Below are 23,850 nucleotides of genomic sequence, written 5' to 3'. Positions count from 1 at the left end.
AGACAGCGACTTGGTTAGGCTCCAGGAACAGTCTGAAAAAAGCAGTGTTGCGAACATCTCGATAACATCCCAATTTTATCTCAAAATCACAATTTTTTTGGCCTAACCAATGTTTGTCGATTTTTACCAATATTTTGATGGTATCTTGATTTTACCAATATTTTGATGGTATTTTGATTTTGCCGATGTTCACCGATATTTTCTCGATTTTTATGATTTTTTGGTTTTCCGAACCCTTGCCGATTTTATCCCGATGCCGATGTTCGCAACATTGGAAAAAAGTCCTTACCAAGGCAATAAAGTTAAATGAAACGACTATTGCAGGGAAGAAGCCAACATATAGGGCTGGAAGTGATTTGACTTGAAATCTGTTTGGGTGGGATTGGATGAAAGGAATGAAGAACAATGGCATTAGTTCTATGCTTTTGGTCTGATTTTGCTATGCTGCTGTGACAATGACATTAAACATAGAATGAAAAATAAGTTCATTTCTGGATGCACGTGTATGTTCTTCCTATATTCTCAATTTGCAAAATGCAACATAAAATACAGATTCCTTCACAAGCACATTAATAGTCTCATCTCAAAAATTCCATTATCCATACCTTCAACACCATTCTTGAATTACTTCAGCATTTTCAAACGTATAGCTACTTCCTTTTCTGCCAATACCTCTCATGGGAAAAATTGCATTAGATACATTCTGGTCCAGCGTAATCATATTTCCAAGAGCTATTCTCAACTATCTCAACCCTGAATCTGGGCCTGATCCATAAAAGATTATCGTTTCCAATAGTTTTTAGGCATCCCAGAGAGACTCTAAGACAATGGAGTCCTGCCCAACATTAGAAAAGGAAATTGGTTGCAGATGGTTGCCCACAGAGGAGCGAAATAATGTAATACTTACACAAACAATCTCCTAATTCAATCCCTCTAATAAATTTAGTCGCCAACATAAAACCTTTTAAGAGACGCGATCTTCCACATCCAGTAACATAACTCAAATACCACAGTGAAGTGAGTATACAAGAAGAGAAAGCTATGATGGTCAAACAAAATGTATAAAGGGATTCTCATTTCCTAACATAAAAGTAATAATGCACGTAATCTAACAAAAACAAATACATACAACTTCTCTAATACAGATAAAGTTTGAAGACTATCCTTGCTACCTATCACATACAGAAAAGTGGCACAGTGAACATAAAAGGGCTCTTAGCTAGTTACAAATCTACCTAAAGATATTTAGTGAGCACAATCAGAAATTACATCCACAAAGATATATGCAATGGAAGGTTTATTACATACAAACTTAAAAAGAGGCAAGAGAAGCTAGTTGCAATTGGGAAACAATTAGTTACAATGACCAAGTCTAGCTGTAGTCACGAGAACGAATTCAGTTGCAACTGCAGGGAAGTTCAAATACATCCTACAACTTTACAATAACCACTTGTAAGCATGAACAGTTCTGACATCCAAATGTTACAAGCCAATAATGTAATATGATATATCATAAACTTCTGTCATTGGGAATAAGGAAACTGGCACGGTACTTTCAAACTTTCAGGATATGGGGAAACAATATATACAAACATGCATGCATATAAGATATTTTAGTATATAAAGCCCAAGAAGTTAACTCAACTGGTTGTCGTCAATGTCACTGGGCATTTGGCTAATTCTGTGCCAGCAGGTGTCCGGTTTGAGTCCTCTGGGTGACACTGACTATGCAAATGGTTTTACTATGGATGACATCCACAAATGTGGGAAGACATCCCTTGGATTCCCCCACAAGGTTTTCAAGAGAAAAAGAAATATCATTTTTTAGTATTTATTATTAATAAAAACTAGTATTGTTGTATGATAACACTATTTTTTGCAGTAGAGACTATCTTTTTCTTAATTGTTTTCTTAACTTTTTTAAGTAGAGAAACAACAGTTCTGAACCAAAAATCGAAGGACATTTTCTCGATAGGCTTGCTAGGCATTCCAAACCAGAAAGGTTTTCCATACCAAAACAAGGAGCAAGCGTGCCAAATGTTTCAGTTGCATAGTCATGAGGTATTATCATGTTTAATAGTGTGGCTTATATGTTATATTGAGCCATTATATGATATAAGTAGTTATGAGAAAAGAAAGTTGGATAAGTATTTAAATGATTCAGGAAATAATAACAGGCTTCTTTGTGATTAAAATGAAGTCAATACATTGTATAAATGATTTGGATTTATAGCAACCTAAAGGCAGTAGAGGAATTACAATTCATTCTAGGATAATCTCTTTAAGGAGGGTAACCCTAGGCCTGTAAAAGGGCTTCCACTCAATCGCTAATACTCTTTATGTTTATCAGTGAATGCACTTGCGGTTTCAACTCTCTCAATCTCTCATTTCTTAGACACTGTGTCCTGCTCTATCTCCCATTGTGTGTAGATCTTCTTGACAGGGTCCTGCGTGCAATGTGCATTATTTGCAGGGTTATATTTACCTCTCATCATTTGGGACTATTAGGATGTCCAAACCTATAAGAATCTCCTATGAAGCCATCACTTGTTCTTAGTTAGTTATTATATCAAAATAACATGGAGGATATACAGCATTGAAAGCAGGATTCCTATCAGCCGTGTGCATCACCAATGTATTAAATGATAGCCGAAAATCACAAAAATGATGAGAAACATTGACGAGAAAAAAATAAAGAGATTGACTTACATTTAATATTATGTTCTGCCTATTGGACCACATGCCCTCGTACCTTTTCCTGTGAATGCCTATGACATACTGTGACTACCTTAAGCTATGTTTACTACTTGTGGCGTATCTTAATGTAATCATAAATTATAATGTATCTTATGTATTCATAGATAAAGGCACAAAGCCATGTAGCCCAGTAGACAAATAAATATATTGGATATAGCAGTTACATATAAATATATTAAATGTAACAGTTACAAAGGTATAGTGATATGCAATAATGAAGGTTATCTAATATACAAGGCATGAGAGACGTGTCTGCCTTATGTAGATAACTCTAGCTAACAAATATTAATGTAAATAATTATAATTTGGTCAATTACAAGATGCAGCAAGATACAGATGCAGGATGGGACCATATGATCTTAAACCGGCCTCCAGAAGAGACAGGATGACCACTGAAGCATAATGACGATAAACTGTCACTGTTTTATGCTGTAGTGGTTATGAGACCAAGTGGAAGCAAGAATTTTTTTCCCTTTTTCAGATTTTCTTGTGGCAGGTTTTTCTCTTAGTCTCTTCACAAGATCACAGCCAACTGCCAGACCATAGTGCCATTAGAAGTAAAATGGCCATGGCATTTCAAAATTGAAGTTATAATAGAGATTTTAAGAAAAATAATGGAAGTTACAACTCTTTTAGGTTGTGACACAAAATCCTCCAGGAAATTCTTGTCATGCACCTTTCTATCTGTCTATGTACCAAATTGAAGCAGGACCTGTGCCATAGAAGCAGAGTGGCAATGGCATTTCAGAGTTGGGGTTATATAATAACAATTCTAAGAGGTATCATGTAAGTTACAAGTATTTTAAGTTTGACACCAAACCCTCATGAGAAATCATTGCAGCAAGATTATCTCTTTGGTTATGAACCCGATTGCAGCAAGATAGGAGCCATTAGAAGCAAAACAGCAATGCCACTTCCAAATTGGGGTCATAATAGTGAACCTGATCAATATTGAGAAAGTTACTGGCATTTAAAATCACAGCCTCAAAACCCTAGCAGAACCACCCAATGGCATGGAGGGCACTGTGCCAAATTATTTTGAAAACATAGGGAGAAATAAGATAGAATATATCAGGCCCACGGGCTTTGGATTGACGGTGAATGAGTGCACACTGCACTGTTAAGGCACTCTTTGTGATAGGTCACCGTTTCAAATCCCCCATGGGTGAGCCTACAAAATCATAAAGATGGAATATATCAAAAATGTACATAGCTATTTGGAATCAACATTGTGAAGATTGTATGGTCAGAAATTAAGGGGTTTGGTTAGATACCGAGCAAGAACTAATGGCAATACCTAAATTGGTAGGGATGAAGATGAATGTGATCCTAAAGAATGGTTGAAGATAGCAAAGAAAAATTATATAAGTCCTTTTGATTCAAATATTTATTTTTATGGTGAAGCTAAAATATGGCGGTAGTCTTCAGAATATACTAGATGACACTCTACTTTGGGATGAAATTGAGAAACCGTTTTCATATAGATGGATCCAACAGATAAATACAGGGGAGACGCATACAATTAAAGGTGAATTCAAGGAAAATAAAGAACAACTTTCCAAGTTGCAGAAAAATAATGAAGGATTAAGAAGAAGAGCTCGAGAAGGAGAGTGCTGAATTGTCCAAGTTGCAAGCTTTTAATGAAGCACTCAATAAAGAGGTTAAGAACTTACAGCAATAAAACATGAGCAAATACAAGGCAAGAAGGATGAAGATATCTATAGACGATAAAACCACAATCAAACACTACTGGGATGAGGTTAAGATTTTCAAAAGGAAAACAAGCATTGTCAAAATGAAGAAAATACAAGGATCTTGTATGAAGAGACTACCAAAAGACTTAATAATAGCTTTGCAAGAAGGTTGAAGAAGCACCAAGTACAGAAGGCATCAAACAAGAAATCCAATCTAGGACTGAAGAAGGACAAGAGAAGTTAATGGATAACACTGATCTTAAGAAGCAAGACAAGGAGGAAGAAAAGATGCAAAAAGTCACCATAAAATACTTGAAGTTGAACTCAAACTAGAATATGTAGATGGGGAATATGATGGTATTATCACAAAGGCCATATTGATCAAAGACCAAGCACAGAGGATAAAACATGTCATTGTTTTTCAAAAGAACATTGATGTTAGGGTAGTGCGGAATGAACTAAAAGCACCAAAGATGGAACTATATGAACACCGTCATTACCAAGAAAGTTGGCAAAAAGACTAGAAGATCTGCATGAGCAATATCAAGAAAGAAGATGGAATAATCAACGACACTCATGGAACATGGCATCACAGAACCATTATTCAACGAGATATTATCAAAAGAAACAATTACAACAAATTGAAGAAGTTACGAAAATAGCACATAAAATCAAAGGGGAAACAATTATAAAACTATGATCTATCAAGTATTAAGACCGAAAAGAATTGAACTTGGATGGATGAATCATTGTCAGTGGCAGCAAGAAAGTAGATACTGGGAATATTAGGAAATCCATTACTCAATTTCATCACATGTAAAACCCTTAACGGCAAAGCTTTGAGGACAAAGCTGTTATAAGGAGAGTACCATGATATGACCCTCAGCGGAGCATATATAGGATTTAAGTACATATAATAGGGGTAAGCCTAATAAAGGGCTTGCATGTGCAATGAGTAATAATAGGTATAAAGAGGTCAATATAGTTATTATGGGCATAGTTATATATGATTTGGAAATATGGATGAATTGGAGTTAACTGGAGGAGAATCTCCTATTATATAAGGAGTTAAAATGTGACTCATATCCATGATCTCTTTGGGAGTTGTAACCCGCATTCATATCTTGTGTACATTGTGTATAATATGATTTGTTATACTATTTTAAAGGTTTGGGACATAACATGCTTGCGCCAGTAGGTAGTTTGATTTTATCGCCTGAGTTAGTTCTTGTTGGTTGCTACTTCCTACTTCCAGACATAGTTTTCCGTTCAAAGCATTTTTTTTTGAGTTTATGATCTGCACTGTATAGAACCATGAGGCATTTTTGTTTGATGAAAGCCTTACTTAAAGATCGAGGTTCATAGGGGTATTTAGGATGCTACCAATTCGCCACAACTTTTCTCCTTTTTTTCATTTAATATGTTCTGTACAATACGGTTTCATCAATACAATTCATAAAAACATGTCTCGAAACAAAGAGTAAAAACTAAAAGAGAATTAACTGGAAAAATGGACTTGAGAATATTTCCAGATAAAAGCTGGAATTGCAAGAATCAAACCGACAACAATGTGCAAGAAAGACAGTAATATAAATACAAAGGAAACCAAGTAAAGGTGATCTAGTTGTCAATTACAAGAGCAGAATACAATTTCTGTACATTCATGCACTCGCTTTTGAGTATGCATATACATCACAGATCTTTCCAGATATGAAAATCCGTGTCGGGATTGGAGAAGTTGAGCACGGCATCTTGGCAACCAAGAAAGTAGGTCGAATGGGTATGATCAACATTTACTAACGCATGAGCCCTTCCTCTGGGACTAGTGGCCACCACAATGTCCTCTGCACCCACGAGCACTTCCTCATAACCCTTCTCCCTCCCACTATCTTCAAACTGCAGACGACATTAATCAGCAATCATTACCCAATTTTATCCCCAATCCATTTGTCAATGCATGCATTCATATACAAATGTATAAACTGCACACAGCAGGAATCAGCCATAATTACCCAATTTTCTCCTCAACCCATCCATCTATCTATCTATACATAAATACATGCATCTTACTACTTTCCTGATTTTTGGTGACCGAAACGTTTTGACACAGTTAAATCCCAAAATCCAATGGATAATTCAAAACTCTATATGATTCTACACATGTCCATACATCCCCAAACCCCATTAGGAGCACCCATGGGAGCCGAGCAGAGACTTCATGACATGTCAAAGATGTATTCTAACCTCGCAGAGAAAGGAGAAGAATAATTAATACCCGGAAACGTGTTTTCGCTCCCCAGATGATGAAGGTCTCATTACAGCTCCTATGCCTGTGATTTGCCCTGACGCCCCATGGCTTTATCTCACCCACATGCACCCCCTGGCATGATATGGCACCCCCTGTTGCCCAAACTAACATCATATCAATCTAAATTCAATTGCATCAAAAGCCTATTGGAGAGAATAAATGAATCAATGGATTCATACCTGACAGTCCTGCTTTTGCAGCGGCCGCCACTGGGTCCATTAGCCATCCTCTCTTGTCTGGGAAAGGCAAGGGAATGAAAGCAACATGCTCTGGATTTTTCTTCTGTGGTTGCTGTGAGAGCGTTATGGTGCCTGTGGGCGCAGCCTGGAAGCGTAGGACCAGTAACCCGAGTAAGAGTAGCGAAGCTAGGATGGGTAGAATTATGCGGTTCGCGAACGCCAGGTTAGGTTTGCTCATTTGGATAGATCGGATCTCTCAACAATGGGACTCAAAGGGAAATTAATGGTAAATGTACACTAATAATGTAAGTTGTCGAGTGTTGCTATGGTGAAGTTTAGGTATAAGAATGAGCCATTTGATTCATTGAATTTCTTGTTTTATCTTATATCTTTTCCATTTTAGAAATTTGATTTAACAAATAGGGAAATTGTTTTTTAAATTTATTTAATGTTTCAGTTTATCACCATAGCCACATTTTCCTTGGGATTTTTGTTTTGCATGGAAGTGTAAAAAAAATTAATTAAAACTATTTATTAATGGAAGATTTTATGATTTTTTTAATGTGATTATTTTTATGTATGTCAAAGTTTCTTCGATTCTATTTGTGTAGGTTGAATTGGTAAAGCATTTTTTTTTAGGGGTTCATTCAAATAGTTTTAGTAAAATTCTACATGGTTTTTATAGTTTGAGCGAGTCTAATGGTTAAGAGTATGTGTTTCTTCTTAAGAGGTCACAAGTTCAAAACCAAAGGAGGTAGAGTATGTATGCCTTTGTAGACTTAGCACTCAAATCACTACATGGAGGTGGGTCCCTTGTCCCACAAACAAGGGCTCTCATACACAAATGCCATCGTAACCTTAAAATTGGATAATAATAATAATAATAATTGTGTTGGTTTTTTTCATGAAGAACCAAAGTAAATGATTCTCAATATATAGATCTAAAAAACAAACCTTTTTTTGCTTAAAAAAAAAAACTTTTTTTTGGTTAAAAAAAAAACAAACAAACTTTTTTTGCTTTTACTCTGTGACTATGTTTAGTAACATATGTAACCAAATCATTGGTTGGTTTCATATAATCTATTGTCACACTACTAATTTCTCTTATGTATCATGTGATCCTATCATGTAATACTCTAAAGAGGTTTCTCAAGGGTTTTCTCTTTATTTTTTCAATTCTTCGACTTTTTGGGTTTCTTGGCTCTTACTCTACATAGTGGTATCAATAGTTAAATAAATTATTTTCATTGATCACAAAAAACAAGGAAAAAGATTAAAAAAACATTTATTTTTATTTTAGGCATTTTACGTGGTTTCGTGTAGTTGTTTTTCTATAGTGTTTTGGTTGGTCGGATATTGTTACCATAATCAAGAAAAATGTTGCATAACATGAATTGAGTGGTTAATCTTTTAAGCATTTTCACTTCATGGTTTTGATTAATGCTTAATTTTCTTTTGAAATATCAAGTTAGATACTCTTGAATGTAATTAATATTTCTATAAAGCATTTTTAAAGTGTCAAAACATTACAACTTTTGTTGGCATACCTTTTCACATAAAGCAACTTCTAAAACGAACTAGATTGTTTTAATGCAACAAACACACAAGTCTAGCTTGTAGGGCCTTGGTATAGGTTGGAGAGTAAATTCTATGGGGTCACAAAAACATAAACTAGATTTGCTAATGAGTGTTTAAAATCCAATGGTAGCAATGGCCACCATCGGGAAAGCATGCTTCACATCAACATCAAGCATAGGGTCAACCTAAGAAAGCATAGAGATTATCCCCTTTTGCTTTTTTAGTGGGCTATGCATGTATAGGAGTTGTGGTAGAGTTAGCAAGTCCTAGGGTTGACACCATTTCTCTAGAGCTTTGGATCTAGGACTGAGTCCTATGTTCCCTACCTAGATGTAAATTCTTGATCCATGATTGTTTCACCCTTCTATCATTTGTGAAGTGGTAATCTTTGTGGGTTTTACTAGGTTTTCACCTAAGTGATTGCAAGTGGAAAGTGATTGCAATACTTAAGAAATACTCATAACATCTGACATAATACTCTTGGAGGGTGCCCATATCTTTGAGGGTACTTGCACCTTGAGTGATTATTGCATGAGAGTTACCATAGTTGTCTCTTGCACCTCCACTAGTTGGACTTGGGCCATAATCATCCTAGATTGACTTTCAAGAGGCTACTTGATTCAACTCTTCACTAATTGGATTAAAAGCCTAATCACCCCAATTTCATTCTTAGGAACGGTAATTACAAGGAAAACACCTTGTAGTGAAGGTTTTTGCGAAACCATCCCAAAAAATTTATCCCTTCTCTGTTTATAATAGAGGCTGCTAGTGGAGGCAAGTAGCCAGAGACTTTTGTAGAAGTTTTTAAACGGATATGCTTATAATATGTAAATTGTTAGATCTAAGACTTTTGTGATCCATAATGTAAATAAATGTCTTTCAGATTAATCACATCATTAGGATTTGGTTGACGTTTCGAACCAGCTAATGTGGTTCAAAAAATAATTAAAAATATGCTCTAAGGCAAGGAATAGGTTATATATATTAATATAAAGTAGAACCAATATTTTAATTTATATTAAATTAATTATATTATATTACTAAATAATAATAGGGTAAAGAATAGCCTCAAAATTATTAATTATTTATAAACCAGGGGATAAGAAATGGTTAAAAATAATAATAAAGAAATTAGGAGAATTATCTATTATATTAAATAAATAATTTATAATATAAAAATTGAATCTTAATAAAGATCAAGGGTTAATAATGGTAACTATAGTAATATTTTAATTATTTATTTATTCTATATTTGAGAATAATTAATATAAATAATTCCTAACAGCTACTTTGTAACTGAATTTATAATATTTTAATAAACTAACTAATATTTTTAACTAATCATCAATGGCTAAATTCGATCCATGATGCATCCATATTATTTATTCTTGAAGACTAATTGATTTTTTCACCTTGTCCTGAGGATGAACCACATTGGTGAGTTCCAAACATCGACCAAATTCTAATGATGTGACTAATTTGAAAGACATTTATTTACAATATGTAAATTGTTGTGGATATTCCATCAGATAGTTTCTCACAACAAATCTATTAAAGTAAACCAAAATCTATACTACGATAGATTGATTCCTTTAGATTCTATATATATTACTATTGATTTGTTGTTTATGCATGCAATAGATAAAATGCTTAAAATAGAGAATAGTGAAATACAAACACACACCAATCACAGTGAACACCAAGATATGCTCTAGGAAGACCTTTTGGGAGAAAACCCAACTGGAAGGTGTGGTTGCTCTGCTCTCTTTTGTTTGGAATGTAGATAATGCAAATACAAAGGAGAAGGCACTCTCTATGGAGTTACCTGAGACCTATGGCCTGTGGTTTGCTACAGAACACAGACCCCCTATGTTTTTCTCTCTCCATCTACTCTACTCTACTATGGAACAAAATGTAAGAAAATAGAATTCAACCACTTTTCCTCCTAACGGCTTGATTATAACATAACTCAATATCTAACTAGGGGTTAGATTTGACCCATTCAACCATCAACATGCGTTACAACTCAACCCTTCTAGATTCTTCTTCATAATCCCAATGTGGCTAAACCCTTTTCCATAAGTAATGGGGGTTGATTTAGCATCCTCTCGAATTATGGTGATTAATCATGATAGGTCAACTTATGATAACTTTCTCATACGAGCTATGATTGAGGCAATTCTTGCATCATTAGAAATGAATCAATGTGTAGATTATGGAATTTGGGGCAATAGTAAGTTCAAGACCACAATGTGGTCATTTAAGGCCTCAAAGTGGCTCCTAAAGTTTTTTGCCCCCAATTTTCCAAACTAGGATCACCGATAAAAATTACCCTGCAAGTTGATTCCTCCAATTTTTCCTCCCTCAAAGCATCAAGATGGATGACAAATAATATAATGATCCATTCCAAATCAATTTAAAATGTTCTAAATGCATTAGTGCATAATAGTCGATATCACACCAAGGCTGGAAAAAAATGCACATCAATAGCAATGATTCATTATAAAAATACGAAATTTTCATTTACAAATAAAACAAAATTAGGCGCTTTGGTACTCCTAGCTACAATGAGCACATCGGTGTGCTTAAATAGGATGCACTGAAATAATGTATCATATCAACGAAATGTAAATGAACCATTATTACTAGCAATTGCACCAAATATTGCAAAGGAAATGCCATAAGGCATAATTTCGAGAAGAATCCTACCATATAAAACATCATTGAATATAAAAATTAGTTAACAAAATATCATTTAGAAGTAGAAGATAAAGAGAAATCACTTACCTTTCCAACATAGATTGTCTCTTAATCTTCAAAGATGGTGTTTCAAGTTCCAATATAAAACATCATTGAAAATAAAAATTAGTTAACAAAATGTCATTCAGAAGTAGAAGATAAAGAGAAATCACTTACCTTCCCAACATATATTGCCTCTTGATCTTGAAAGATGGTGTTTCAAGTCCAATAGCAAATATTTGATAAATTTTGAAAAAATACAAGCAATAGATGACATAAGATAAGCTAAATAAAATAACATTAATTCATGAAAAATATGATAGCTAACAATATGATGGCTATCTTTCAAAATCTAAATTTGCATCAAAAACTCACAAATTTCAGAGATCACCTCGTATTAGATGAAAATGAACTAGACATCAGCTCCCAATTATTCATAGCTAGACATCAGTTCCCAATTATTCATAACTTTTGGTATAAAATATGTAACTTTGATGGGAAACTCTAGTGTAGTGCAGTTGATGATGTTCAATATCTCCAATGTTTCCTCTAAGAACATCATCTTTGAAATTGTAAAGAAACATTTTGAATTGATTTGACAGTACCAACAAACTATTTTAGTATTTTTCATTGTCCCCTCAACTATTCAGGTTATACATCTTATGGTGGCTAAAATTCTAATATGTATTATAACTTCTTGTATATATCATTTTATATTAACAATTGGAAAAGACCATTGCAAGAGTTTACATGGTGAAAAACCCTCTACATGGTTGAAGACATTGACTATTCATACAATCTAATAAACCAACACCAAATAAAATCATTCTTCATTAGAGGGAAAATCATTATTTTGAAAGAAACTAAATGGGAGGAGGGCATCATGAGGGAATTTTATCCCTCTCATCTCATGTTAGATATGTGCTTAAGATAGATCTATACTAGTTCTAACCATTCCCTTTTTAACTACTTAATATATAGGCTAAGATCCCTAAATACATTGATATCTAGTGAGAGTCTTGTTCATTCGAGGTGTAAATATAATAAGATACCTAATTTCCTCTGAGAAAATCATCTCTGAAATTGTAAAGAAACATTTTGAATTGATTCGACAGTAGAAACAAACTATTTTAGTATTTTTCATTGCCTCCTCAACTGTTCAGGGTATACATCTCGTGGTGGCTAAAATTCTAATCTGTATTATAATTTCTTGTATATATCATCGATTTATATTGGCAATTGGAAAAGACCATTGAAAGAGTTTACATGGTGAAAAACCCTCTACATGGTTGAAGACATTGATTATTCATACAATCTAATAAACCAACATCAAATAAAATCATTCTTCATTAGAGGGAAAATCGTTATTTTGAAAGAAACTAAATGGGAGGAGGGCCCCATGAGGGAAATTTGATCCCTCTCAGCTCATGTTAGATATGTGCTTAAGATAGATCTATATTGGTTCTAACCAATCCCTTTTTAACTACTTAATATATAGGCTAAGATCCCTAAATACATTGATATTTAGTGAGAGTCTTGTTCATTCGAGTTGTAAATATAATAAGATACCTAATTGCATTCAGATTCAAAGTTTCCAAGTTATATTTTATTAAGGTAATGCACTTTTTATACAAAACTCTATAGGGAAGAGATATCATTTTTTGTATATACAAAACTTTATAGGGAAGATATAAGGTTGGTATCATGATTTTTTTTAAGTGTAATTGAATAATATTTAGATGAAATTATGATTCTTCATTATTTAGAAAATATAATTTTGAATATATAAATGGATTCAATACCTTCAAAAACTCACTTGGATTATCCACATTGCACAGCTTAAATTTGATATTCTAACCAATCCCCTTTTTTATCAACATTGAGTAAAAAAGATACCAAAAATTAGAATGGTGGTTAAATTTTTTTTCCAAATAGAATTAAATATTATTTAGATGAAATTGTGATTTTTCATTATTTATAAAAAATAATTTAAATATATAAATAGATTCATCGCTTTCAAAAAATCACTTAGATTATCCACATTACACATTGCACACCCTAAACTTATTATTCTAACCAATCCTCTTTTTGATTGACATTGACTTAACTCCTATATCAATTAAATTCCTTCGACCATCCCTCAATGTTCCTAAAATTGAAAATATTGTTCTCAGGAAACCTTATCATAGTAACTCAATTTGAAAGGAACTTTTATCTAGTCTAATTTATTCCAAATGTTAATTCTAGTCTTTATGTCAAAAGCTCATCTAAATCTAAGGAAATGACATAAAAAAAATTGGTTTTATTATTGTGACACTCCTTTGCAATCATCCTAGACATAACAAAGTAGTCCACACATGAATGGTATCTCTTAATTTTAGAATATCTTTTAATTCTTTTCTTGTGACTTTATAGCCATATGTTGATCTTATTTTCTAAAATAAATCCATATAAATTGGCTAAAAGAAGGCTAATAATAATGACCCTATAATTACATAGATTTTTTTTTAATCCCTACTTATAAAAATAAGTAAATTACAGCTTTAATCGAGGATTCATGTTTATGAGTTAGAGTTCAAAAACCAATAAAATTTCAAGAAATTAGGTCAACTATAATAATTTAGTTAAATCTTTAGAAAATGTTATTGTGTCATTTTTATTTAACAAACTACATTGTAGATAAGATAAATATTTTTTAAATATGAAACATAGAGAATTTTATATTGTCTACTATGAGTCTTATTAAACATAAATTTCATGTTTATTAAAATCATAATAAAATCACTTCAAATTATTTATTATAAAAATTACTATATATAATAAATAATAACCAAATTATATAAAAAACACGCCAATTGGATTTATAAGTAACAAATATAATTTATATTGTTGTATATAATATATAATAGCAAAATTATGTATAAATACATGTCTATTGGGTTTACAAGTAACGTATATATTAGCACAATAATATAAAGAATAAAAATATGTATTTCAAGATGCATCTCACATTGTTAAAATTAAAAAGTCCATAAAAATTAGCTAATGAATAACATTATTTTAAATTATTATTATTATCAATTGTCAAAAAATATATATATATATATTTGGTTTATAAATAACACTTATAATAATAATAATAATCCAATTTTAAGGTTAGTGCCAAACCAGACACTAAATTGGTGTATGAGACCCCTTGTTTATGGGACAAGGGAACCACCTCCACACAACGATTTGATTGCTAAAATCTACCAAGGCATACACACTCTACTCCTCTTTGCCTTTGAACTAATGACATCTTACAAGGAAACACATGCCCTTAACCATTAGACCCACTCAAGTTGTATAAAGCACAACCATATAAAGCATAAAAATACTTACTTCATGATGCATCTCACATTGCGACCAACTTGTCATTCATGGTGGCATTCAATTTATATTTAAAATAAAAAGAAAACTTTCATGAACATGAAATTGTCACAAACCATTAGTCATTCATATATATCACCCTGAGCTAATTGACTTCGAACATCATTTAGGTGATAAATTGGGAAGCCTCCCTTGTGGTGAAATTCCACTAAAGAGCGGGAAGTGGAGTACTAAGGTAACTGTGGCAAACAACTCAATGTTGTATCTTGGTCTAACTATTGTTGGCTATTGCCTTCTGAGCCCTATCACAAGGCTGGCTAGATTTTGTCTTGGTGAAATACTAAGGTAACTGTGGCAACCACCTTAATGTTGTATCTTGGTCTAGATATTGTTAGTTATTGCCTTGTGAGACCTGCCACAAGGCAGGTTAGATTTTGAGGCAACAGGTCCACTTTAACATGGGAACTTTCAAACTCATCCAATACACACTGATCTAGTCTCTCTGCTCTCTGGATTCGAACCTGGGTCATTTGTATGCCAACACCTGATCTCAACCACCGCAACCTGTTGAGCCCCAAAACTACCTCTCTTCCACGCATTTTCGTAAACCCTTTCTCTTCTATTTTTCCATGTCAGTGCCTCCTAAGCTATCAAAAGTTGTTACATGTTAATTTCAGGAGTGTATTTGAGTGATTTTCAAATTATATCATTGTGTGTGCTATTTGATCTAGGTTTTGTTTATCAGCTATAGAATGTAGCCACTTTCCGCAGCTAACTCGCAATTCCGCAGTCGTTTTCATTGTTCTGTAGGTTACAGGTGTCGGTAGGAGGAATGAGACACATGGGCAGCTCAGGAATGATCCACACATGGATGAGGTCCTATTTGCTTAGCCAAATTCGTAAGGAAAGGTACTGGTCAAAGGGTGGTCAACAGAGAGTTCTACGTCAATTAGAGCTGCATGCTTACACTCTTGTTCAAATTCTAAATTTGTAGACAGCGTGTTTTGAGATCTTTTAAGTTCTAAGTTTGGAAATTATCATAAGAACCATAAACCATGTCTTCAATTCTACATCCACACTTGATCTTTAAAAGTATTCTTAAAACTTTAGACTAGGATTTCCATTTGCATTAAAACACTTTAGGAGACCAACAAGAACAAAATCCCAAAACAAGACAAAACTGAAAACAGTGAGGTAAGAAAAGGGTTGTTTAGCACATACAGTGCACTACACTTCATCAGTTTACGACTCCTGGATTGATAACTTATGTAGCAATTTAGGACACACTAAATTGACTAAACATTTTGGCACCGTTGCCGGGGAAGTGTAACTAGGTAGCCTATCTCTTACATTCAAAAAAAAGGGGGAAAATTAATAATTTCTTGAAGTATGCTCTCCTCTTGCACCTAATGTGATCTAGAGGATCAGAAAAGAGAGTTATTAGTTCAATAATTTCTTGAGTATGCTTTCTTCTTGCACCTAGTGTGATCTGGAAGATCAAAAAAAGGATTATTAGCCCAATTAAAAATCATCAAAAAAAATGACATGCATAGAGAAAGAGATTCTAGGGGAAGGTTTATAGCTAGGGGCAAAAGTTTGATTTTTACAACTCCAACTACTTCAAGGAATATACAAGATACACCTCCATCCCAGACTCATACTCCCAGCCTTAGGATTCCTGGAATTCAAGGGGCAGCAACTGAATTAGAAGATTCTCCCACTCCATCTACTAAATCTGACCTAGGAGAAGAACCCTTCTTCACCTCCATAGGGGAGCCTATTGCAGTGGAAGAAGTAGAATTACCTAGAGAAGAAGAGGAGGTAGAAACTCTCTCTCATCAGCCATTAATAGAGGAACCAGAATATTCTGAGCAAACTATCATGGCAGAAGAGGTACAAGATGGAGAATTTTCACTATTTGGAGGAGGGGGTAGGGGTAGAGGTAGAGGAAATAATGGAGGTGGTAGAGGTAACAAGGGAGGAGGTAGAGGTAACAACGGGGGAAATAGGGAAGGAGATAACTCATTTGGATTCCCTATAGTAGATGAGGAAACCCATACAACAATGAAAAACATTTCACCATCTGTCCTCCCAAACTTTTATGGATTGCGAAGTGAGGATCCTGAAACATTTCTATTTGAGTTTGAAGTCTTATGCCGAACCTATGATTATTTAGAAGACTCTCAAAAACTCAAATTGTTCCCTTCAACATTAAAAGGGGCTACTCTGAAATGGTTTATGGGACTAGTCACTCAATCTATTAGGACTTGGAATGATATGAGGCAGGCATTTTTGGATAGATATCAGGATTATTGTATGCCTACTAATCATAAGGATGAGGTATTCAAAATGATGCAAAAAGAAGATGAGAATTTAGAGGATTTGCTTGAGAGGTTTCAATACAACTTAAAGAGAGCAAAAATGAACAATTTAGATGAGGAAACCTTGAAAGCCCTTTCATTGAAAGCCATTAGAGATGAATGGATAGATATTTTAAACATGATGGAGAAGGGAGACATCTCTCAACTTCCACTAAGTGACATAGCAGAACTATGTGTCCATCTTTCAAGGGGAAAATCTAAAACTGGAAAAGGGCCTAGAGATCCTTCTCTTATTATAGCAAACAAATCTGCAACTGGGACAGTAAATAGGGTAGAAATTGGCAATATGCTTGATGAGTTCAAAACTGAGATTCTAGGGAGCCTTAGTGAACAGCTAGACACCCTTAAAATTCAAAACAAGAAGAAAACAGAAGCTAATGCTTTAGCCATCTTTTGCCCAAAACGTAGAAAGAAACATGCTCTAAGAGAATGTCCCTTAGATGCAAAAGTTGTAGAAACATGTATGATTTGCTCAGAAAGTCATGAGACCAAGGATTGTCCTTCAATCCCAGGGCTTAAAGCTGTCTTTCAGGAGGACCCGAATTTTGTAGAATCTCTTTGCCTTGTTTCAAGAAGACCTTGGCAAGGGCAACAAAATCAAGGATTTAACAATCCAATGAATTTTCAGCCCCCACCAAATTGGAATTCTTGGCAACAACTTGGCCTCAACCTCAAAATCAGTATCAATCTCAATCATGGGCACAAGAGGTACAAAATCCCTATGGGAGATTTGCTCAATATTATCAATATCCTCCATCTTATCAGGGCTATCCTCCCCCACAAAACCAACAACAAAATCCACAACTTCCAAATCAAAGCCCACAACTTTCATTGTCATTTCCACAACAACAACCTCCTCAACAAAATCAAAATCCTCAACTCTTGCTTCCATTTCAACAAAAACCAAATCAACTACCAGCCCAACCATTACCAAATCCCAACAACAAAAACCCTCAGAATGCTTACATGGTAGAAGGACAACAATTTCCTACCTACATGATTGTTCCTCTAGATCTTAATGATGTTCAACTTAGATCTGGTAGGATTTTAGAAAAGGAAAAACCTTCTATAGATGTTCAAGAGCAAGATGCTTCTGAGGAGGATTCTCTGAAAGTCAATAAAAGTTTTGAAGAAGCATCCCTTCAAAACCCAACCATTCAAAAAGAAAAAGAAAAAGAATCAACCCCCACAACTCCTATAGTTGAGCAACCTGTATCTACATCCACACCTCCTTTTCTCGAGAGATTACAAATTGACAGGGGAGTGGAAAAACAAATCTTGTTGTCTAACTATGATTTCCTAGACGAATTAAAGAATGTTTGTATCAATATTCCCTTGCTACAAGCCATTAGAGAGATTCCTATTCTAGCAAAAACAATAAAGGAGTTGAGTATCAAAAGACCAGGTAGGAAACCAAGAGACACAAAAAAAATCCACCTGGTAGGAAAAATAGCAGATATCATGATGGGAAAGATTACCATGCAAAAATATATAGATCCATGTAGTCCAATTGTCAAGACACACATAAATGGAATAGAAATTCCAAATACATTGATTGACTTAGGGGCTACTATAAACATTATGAGTAGACAGACTATGGAACAGCTTAAACTTCCCAATCTTCTTTTCACACCTACCCTACTGCAACTCGCAGATAGATCAGTAATCAAACTGAATGGTGTATTGGAAGATATTTCGGTCTCCTTAGATTCTTGGGAATATCCAGTGGATTTCATGATTTTGATTCCCAAGAATAATCTAGGAGGACACCCACTCATCTTAGGAAGACCTTGGCTAGCTACAGTTGATGCTTTTATTAGTTGTAGATCTGGTGACATGTACATTTCTGATGGTAGTTCAACAAAGAAATTTACTGTATCCTCTAGCAAAAGCAATTACAGAAGTAGGAGACAATGAATGGGTCAATGATGAAAATGCTATACAACCTGTCTTTACTCTCTCTGAGGTTAGTGAAGATAGTCAAATCCTGAACACATTAGAAAACTTTGAAACATCTTGAGAATATGATCAGACACAATTTTAGTTAGATTATGATATTGAATACTTGTAATCAAGGCAAATGTCTCTCTACTCTATGGAAGAGTTTGGCAGTTCTGTAGTTGAAATTTTTCCAGGTAAAACATTGAATATCAACAAAAATTTGGAAAAGTTACAACAAGAAGAGCTAACCAAAATCTTACAAAAATAGTCTGTTGCATTTGCATGGGAGTATACTAATATGAAAGGTATTGACCCTAAGACTTGCATCCATCATATCTATATTGAGGAAAACAGTAGACCAATCAGACAACCTCAGAGAATGATGAATCCAAATCTTAGGGAGATTGTGAAAGAATAACTCCAAAAATTACTCAATGTAAACTTCATTTACCCAATCTCAGATAGCCGATTGGTTTCTCCTTTGGTGATAGTACCCAAAAAGAATGGTAAATGGAGGGTGTGCATTGATTACAGGGAATTGAATAAAGCAACCTTGAAGGATCACTTTCCTTTGCCCTTTATCGATCAAGTATTAGATACATTAGCAGGCAAAAAGTACTTTTCATTTCTAGATGGTTTTAGTGGTTATAATCAAATTCAGGTAGCACCTGAAGATCGGGATAAAACCACATTTACTTGTCCATGGGGATCTTTTGCCTACCAAGTGCTTCCCTTAGATTATGTAGTGCACCTGCAACATTCCAAAGAGCAGTACTAGGAATTTTTTCTGATCTAATCCATGATTGTGTAGAGGTATATATGGATGATTTTATAGTATATGGTAATACATTTGAAGAAGCCTTGGAAAAATTTGGAAAAAGTCCTTATAAAATGTAAAGAAACAAACCTTTCATTAAGCCATGAAAAATGCTTTATGATGTTTACTGAAGGTATTGTTTTGGGACATTATATTTTAGGCGATGGGATTAAAGTAGACAAATCCAAAGTTGAAGTCATCGCCAAGATACCTATTCCAAATTGTCAAAAAGATGTTAGAAGCTTTCTAGGATTTAATGGATATTATAGAAGATTTATAGAAAACTTTAACAAAATAGCATCGCCACTCTTAAAACTGCTTACAAAAGACTGTGAATTCAAATGGAGTCTTGATTGCCAATCAGCATTTGAAGCTTTGAAAACAAGAATATCTGAGGCACCTATCTTGAGAGGACCAAATTGAAAACTTCCTTTCCATATTTCTACAGATGCTTCAGATACAGCTCTAGGAGTTGTATTGGGACAAAAAGACTTGGTTCCTTATGCCATTTACTATACCAGTAAAAATTTGACTCCCACTGACTTGAATTATATTGTGACTAAAAAAGAGTTCTTAGCTGTTGTTCATGCAATTAATAAGTTCAAACATTACATAACAGGCTATGCAACTTTTATTCATACTGATCATTTTGAAATTAGATATTTGATGAACAAACCTATTACTAATGGCAGAGTTACAAGATGGCTCCTACTTTTATAGGAATTCAATATTACTGTGTTAGATAGACCTGGGAACCAAAACACAGTTGCTGATTTCTTGTCTAGGATTTAGAATATCAAAGAAGATTCTCCTGTAGAGGATAAGTTTCCTGATGAATACTTATTTACAGTAACTACTAAAACTCCTTGGTTTGTAGATATGGCTAACTATTTGGTTATAGGGAAACTACCTCCACATTTATTTCCTAGTGAAAGAAGAAAGATTATTCATGATAATTCAAAATATTCATGGATTTCTAACGAATTGTTTAAAACAGGGCTAGAATTTGTGATCAGAAGATGTGTCAGGGAAGATGAAATGCTTGATATTCTCAAAGCATGTCATGATGAACCATGCAGTGGACACTTTGCTGACAAGAGGACAGCTTATAAAATCCTTTCTTTAGGATATTATTGGTCGTCCCTCTTCAAAGATGCAAAACAATATGTCAAAAGGTGTGACAACTGCCAAAGGGTAGGGAAACTTACCCCCTCAAATGAGATGCCATTACAACTTTAGGTACTCATCAAACCCTTTGAAAAATGGGCTTTAGACTTTATTGGACCTATTAATCCTCCATCCAAGCAGAAAAAGTATATATTGGTATGTACTGATTATGTCACTAAATGGGTAGAAGCCAAAGCATTATATTATGCTACTGAAAATACAATAGTTAATTTTATTTATGAGGATATTTTTACTCGCTTTGGTGTTCCAAGATAAATTTTGATAGATCAGGGAAGTCAATTCACATCCAGAACGATGGAGAAGCTAATGGAAGAGTACAAGGTCAAACATAGAAAATACACTCCTTATCATCCACAAGAAAATGGTCAAGTGGATTCCACAAACAAAGTAATTAAAGGAATCATTACCGAGATTGTGCATCTACACAGAAGAGATTGGGCAGAAAGGCTTCCTGAAGCCTTATGGGCCTACAGAACTACATGGAGGAACACAACATGGCACACTCCCTATGAACTTGTTTATGGGAAGGAAGTTCTGCTCCCCATTGAGTTCCAAGTTAAAACCTTCAAAATGGCAGTTCAGTTGGGAATGGATCTATTAAAAGCTCAAAAGCATAGACTAGAGCAGTTGAATGAACTAGATGAGATCAGACAAGAAGCAGTTCAAAGAATTGATCTAGTTCAACAGCAGAGAGCTAAGTGGCATGACAAATACATCAAGGACAAAAAGTTTCAAGAAGGAGATTAGGCATTGCTATTTGATTCAAAGTTCAAAGATTTTCAAGGCAAATTTCAGACTCATTGGCTTGGGCCATATGAGATTGAAAAAAAAATTAGCAATGGAGCGGTAAGAATCAAAACAATTGATGAGCATCAAACTTTTCTCATTGTGAATGGTCATAGATTGAAGATCTATCATAAGCCACTCTCAAAGGAGGAGTTTATCAAAATCTTTCAAGATAATTCTGCAATGAGGCTGATTCTTCTCCACCAGCCAAGTCTCTGTTCTTTTCATCATCATCATATATATATATATATATATATATATATATAATAATAATAATAAAATCATAAATAATAATAATAATAATGTATAAGGCTGAAAACCAATCACTGATTGGCAATCTTATATAGAAAATACAGGGTGAAAATCAGAAGATTCTAATGCCCTATATTTTCCAAAAAAAATCTCTCATTTCACTCATAGTTTGTTTCATTTCATTTCATTCCATCTCGCCACCACATTCCATCAATAAAATTTCTTTCATTTTATCTTCATATTCACCTTTCCATGTATCATCCATACAGTCATTTTTCATTTCCATTCATTCGCCAAGTCATATGTTATTCACTATGTCAGTTTCCACAACTGAATTCTGGTTCCGCAGCTGAATTCTGATTCCGCAGCTGATTGTTGATTCTGCAGCTAATCCTCTGTTACTCTACAGTGACAATCAAGTGATTAGCCAAATAATAATAGAAGCAAGATGCAGGTATGGAAGAAGAAGATCTTTGAAGACATCAGCACCTACAGAAGCAACCAATTAAAAGTTAGAAAAATGAAAGAGGTATGATTCCAAGGTATGGACAAAACCATTTTCAAATAGCGTTTCAAACGCATAATTTGTATAATTTGTAAATCACAAGCTCCATAATGTGTAATGATTTGACTTGATGGCTACCTTAACTCCACCATGTCCTCTGCATCAATCCTAACGGTCTCATAATCCATTCCCGAGTTTAACTCGTACTTAGTCGTACATCCTCATTACACTTGTTAAAATGGCTAATCATGCAGACGTGAGCTGATTGAATACGGCTCTCTTCCACTGACGTTCCACTCCGCAGCCTTTTATGAACCCATTGACGTCCACTCCGCAGCCTTTTATGAACTCAAACTCTGTTCAGTTTCGCAAATCTCACAAGTGACAATCTGCCTCCACGCTTCCACACCAGGTTTTACAATCCTCGGTTCATTGTTTGTTTACACAGACTTCTGCTCCGTGAACCCACTCTCATTTCATGCTCCGCATTCTTCCCATTTTGTAATCAGTGATTTTCTTCGCAGCCCTCTTCTATTTTCCGCTCACATAACCGATTTCTCCCGTAAAACTATCATTTACAGAGGTATCTTCGCAGTAAGAAGGAGGAATGGGCCTTATAGTGAGAACAAAGCCCGAAGGAGCTAAATTCATGGAGGGATACCCGTAGCTTAAGAGCACATTGAAGAAGGCAAGATGGTTGCAGTTTATTAAGAAGTTCAAGGGTCATAATAAGGAAGTTACAAAAACGTTTGCAAGATCTTTCAATGGTGTAGAAGTTGAAATTGGGAACATCAAATTTCCAGTGACAGAGTCATCCATTGCAGCAACAACAGAGCTTCCACAAGAAGGGGAGAGATGGTTTAAGAATAAGGACTTCGATGAAAAGGTCTGGAGGGTCATTCTTCGTAATCCAGGTATGGACGTATCAATCTTTAAACAAGGAATTCATGTTTCAGCCTTAAAAGATAGATGGACTAGTCTGTTGTTGATCATTCAGAAATTCATTACATGCGAGGGCAGGTATGGCTCCATGTACATGTATCATATCAGATTATTAATGAATTTCTTGGAGAATGAAACTATCAACCTTCCTTATTTCTTGTTGAGTAGTTTGAGAAAAATGTCTACTACTGTGCAAAAGAATATAGATGATGTGGAGCCTCATCTCTACCATCATGGCCTTATTAAGATCCTGGTTGAGAATCATTTGAAAGAGAGGAAAGATACATGGGAAAAATTCCTAGTTAGGAATTTCTTCCAAGACCCTCCTGAAGTGCCTGAGGGGAGTTCAACAAAGAAAAGTAGGAGGAAAAGAACAAATTTAACAATCCAAAATACTCCTACTAGTGTGACCAA

General features: G+C 34.5%; 1 protein-coding gene across 1 annotated transcript; it reads right to left on the bottom strand.

The window, feature by feature from the left end:
• Positions 1 to 6,115: 6,115 nt before the first annotated feature.
• Positions 6,116 to 7,256, bottom strand: LOC149143967 (uncharacterized). Its single transcript, XM_089448200.1, has 3 exons — positions 6,939 to 7,256; positions 6,727 to 6,851; positions 6,116 to 6,347 (listed from the first exon to the last, which is right to left on the bottom strand). The coding sequence occupies exons 1-3, from the start codon at positions 7,174 to 7,176 to the stop codon at positions 6,144 to 6,146; spliced, it is 567 nt and encodes a 188-aa protein (XP_089304326.1). The 5' UTR covers positions 7,177 to 7,256; the 3' UTR covers positions 6,116 to 6,143.
• Between the last annotated feature and the right edge of the window lie 16,594 nt (positions 7,257 to 23,850).

Source organism: Pinus tabuliformis, chromosome X (genome assembly GCF_031772625.1).
Source record: "Pinus tabuliformis cultivar Carrire ecotype Pingquan chromosome X, CPIR1, whole genome shotgun sequence".
Classification (NCBI taxonomy): domain Eukaryota; kingdom Viridiplantae; phylum Streptophyta; class Pinopsida; order Pinales; family Pinaceae; genus Pinus; species Pinus tabuliformis.
This window is presented reverse-complemented; position numbering and strand designations above follow the sequence as displayed.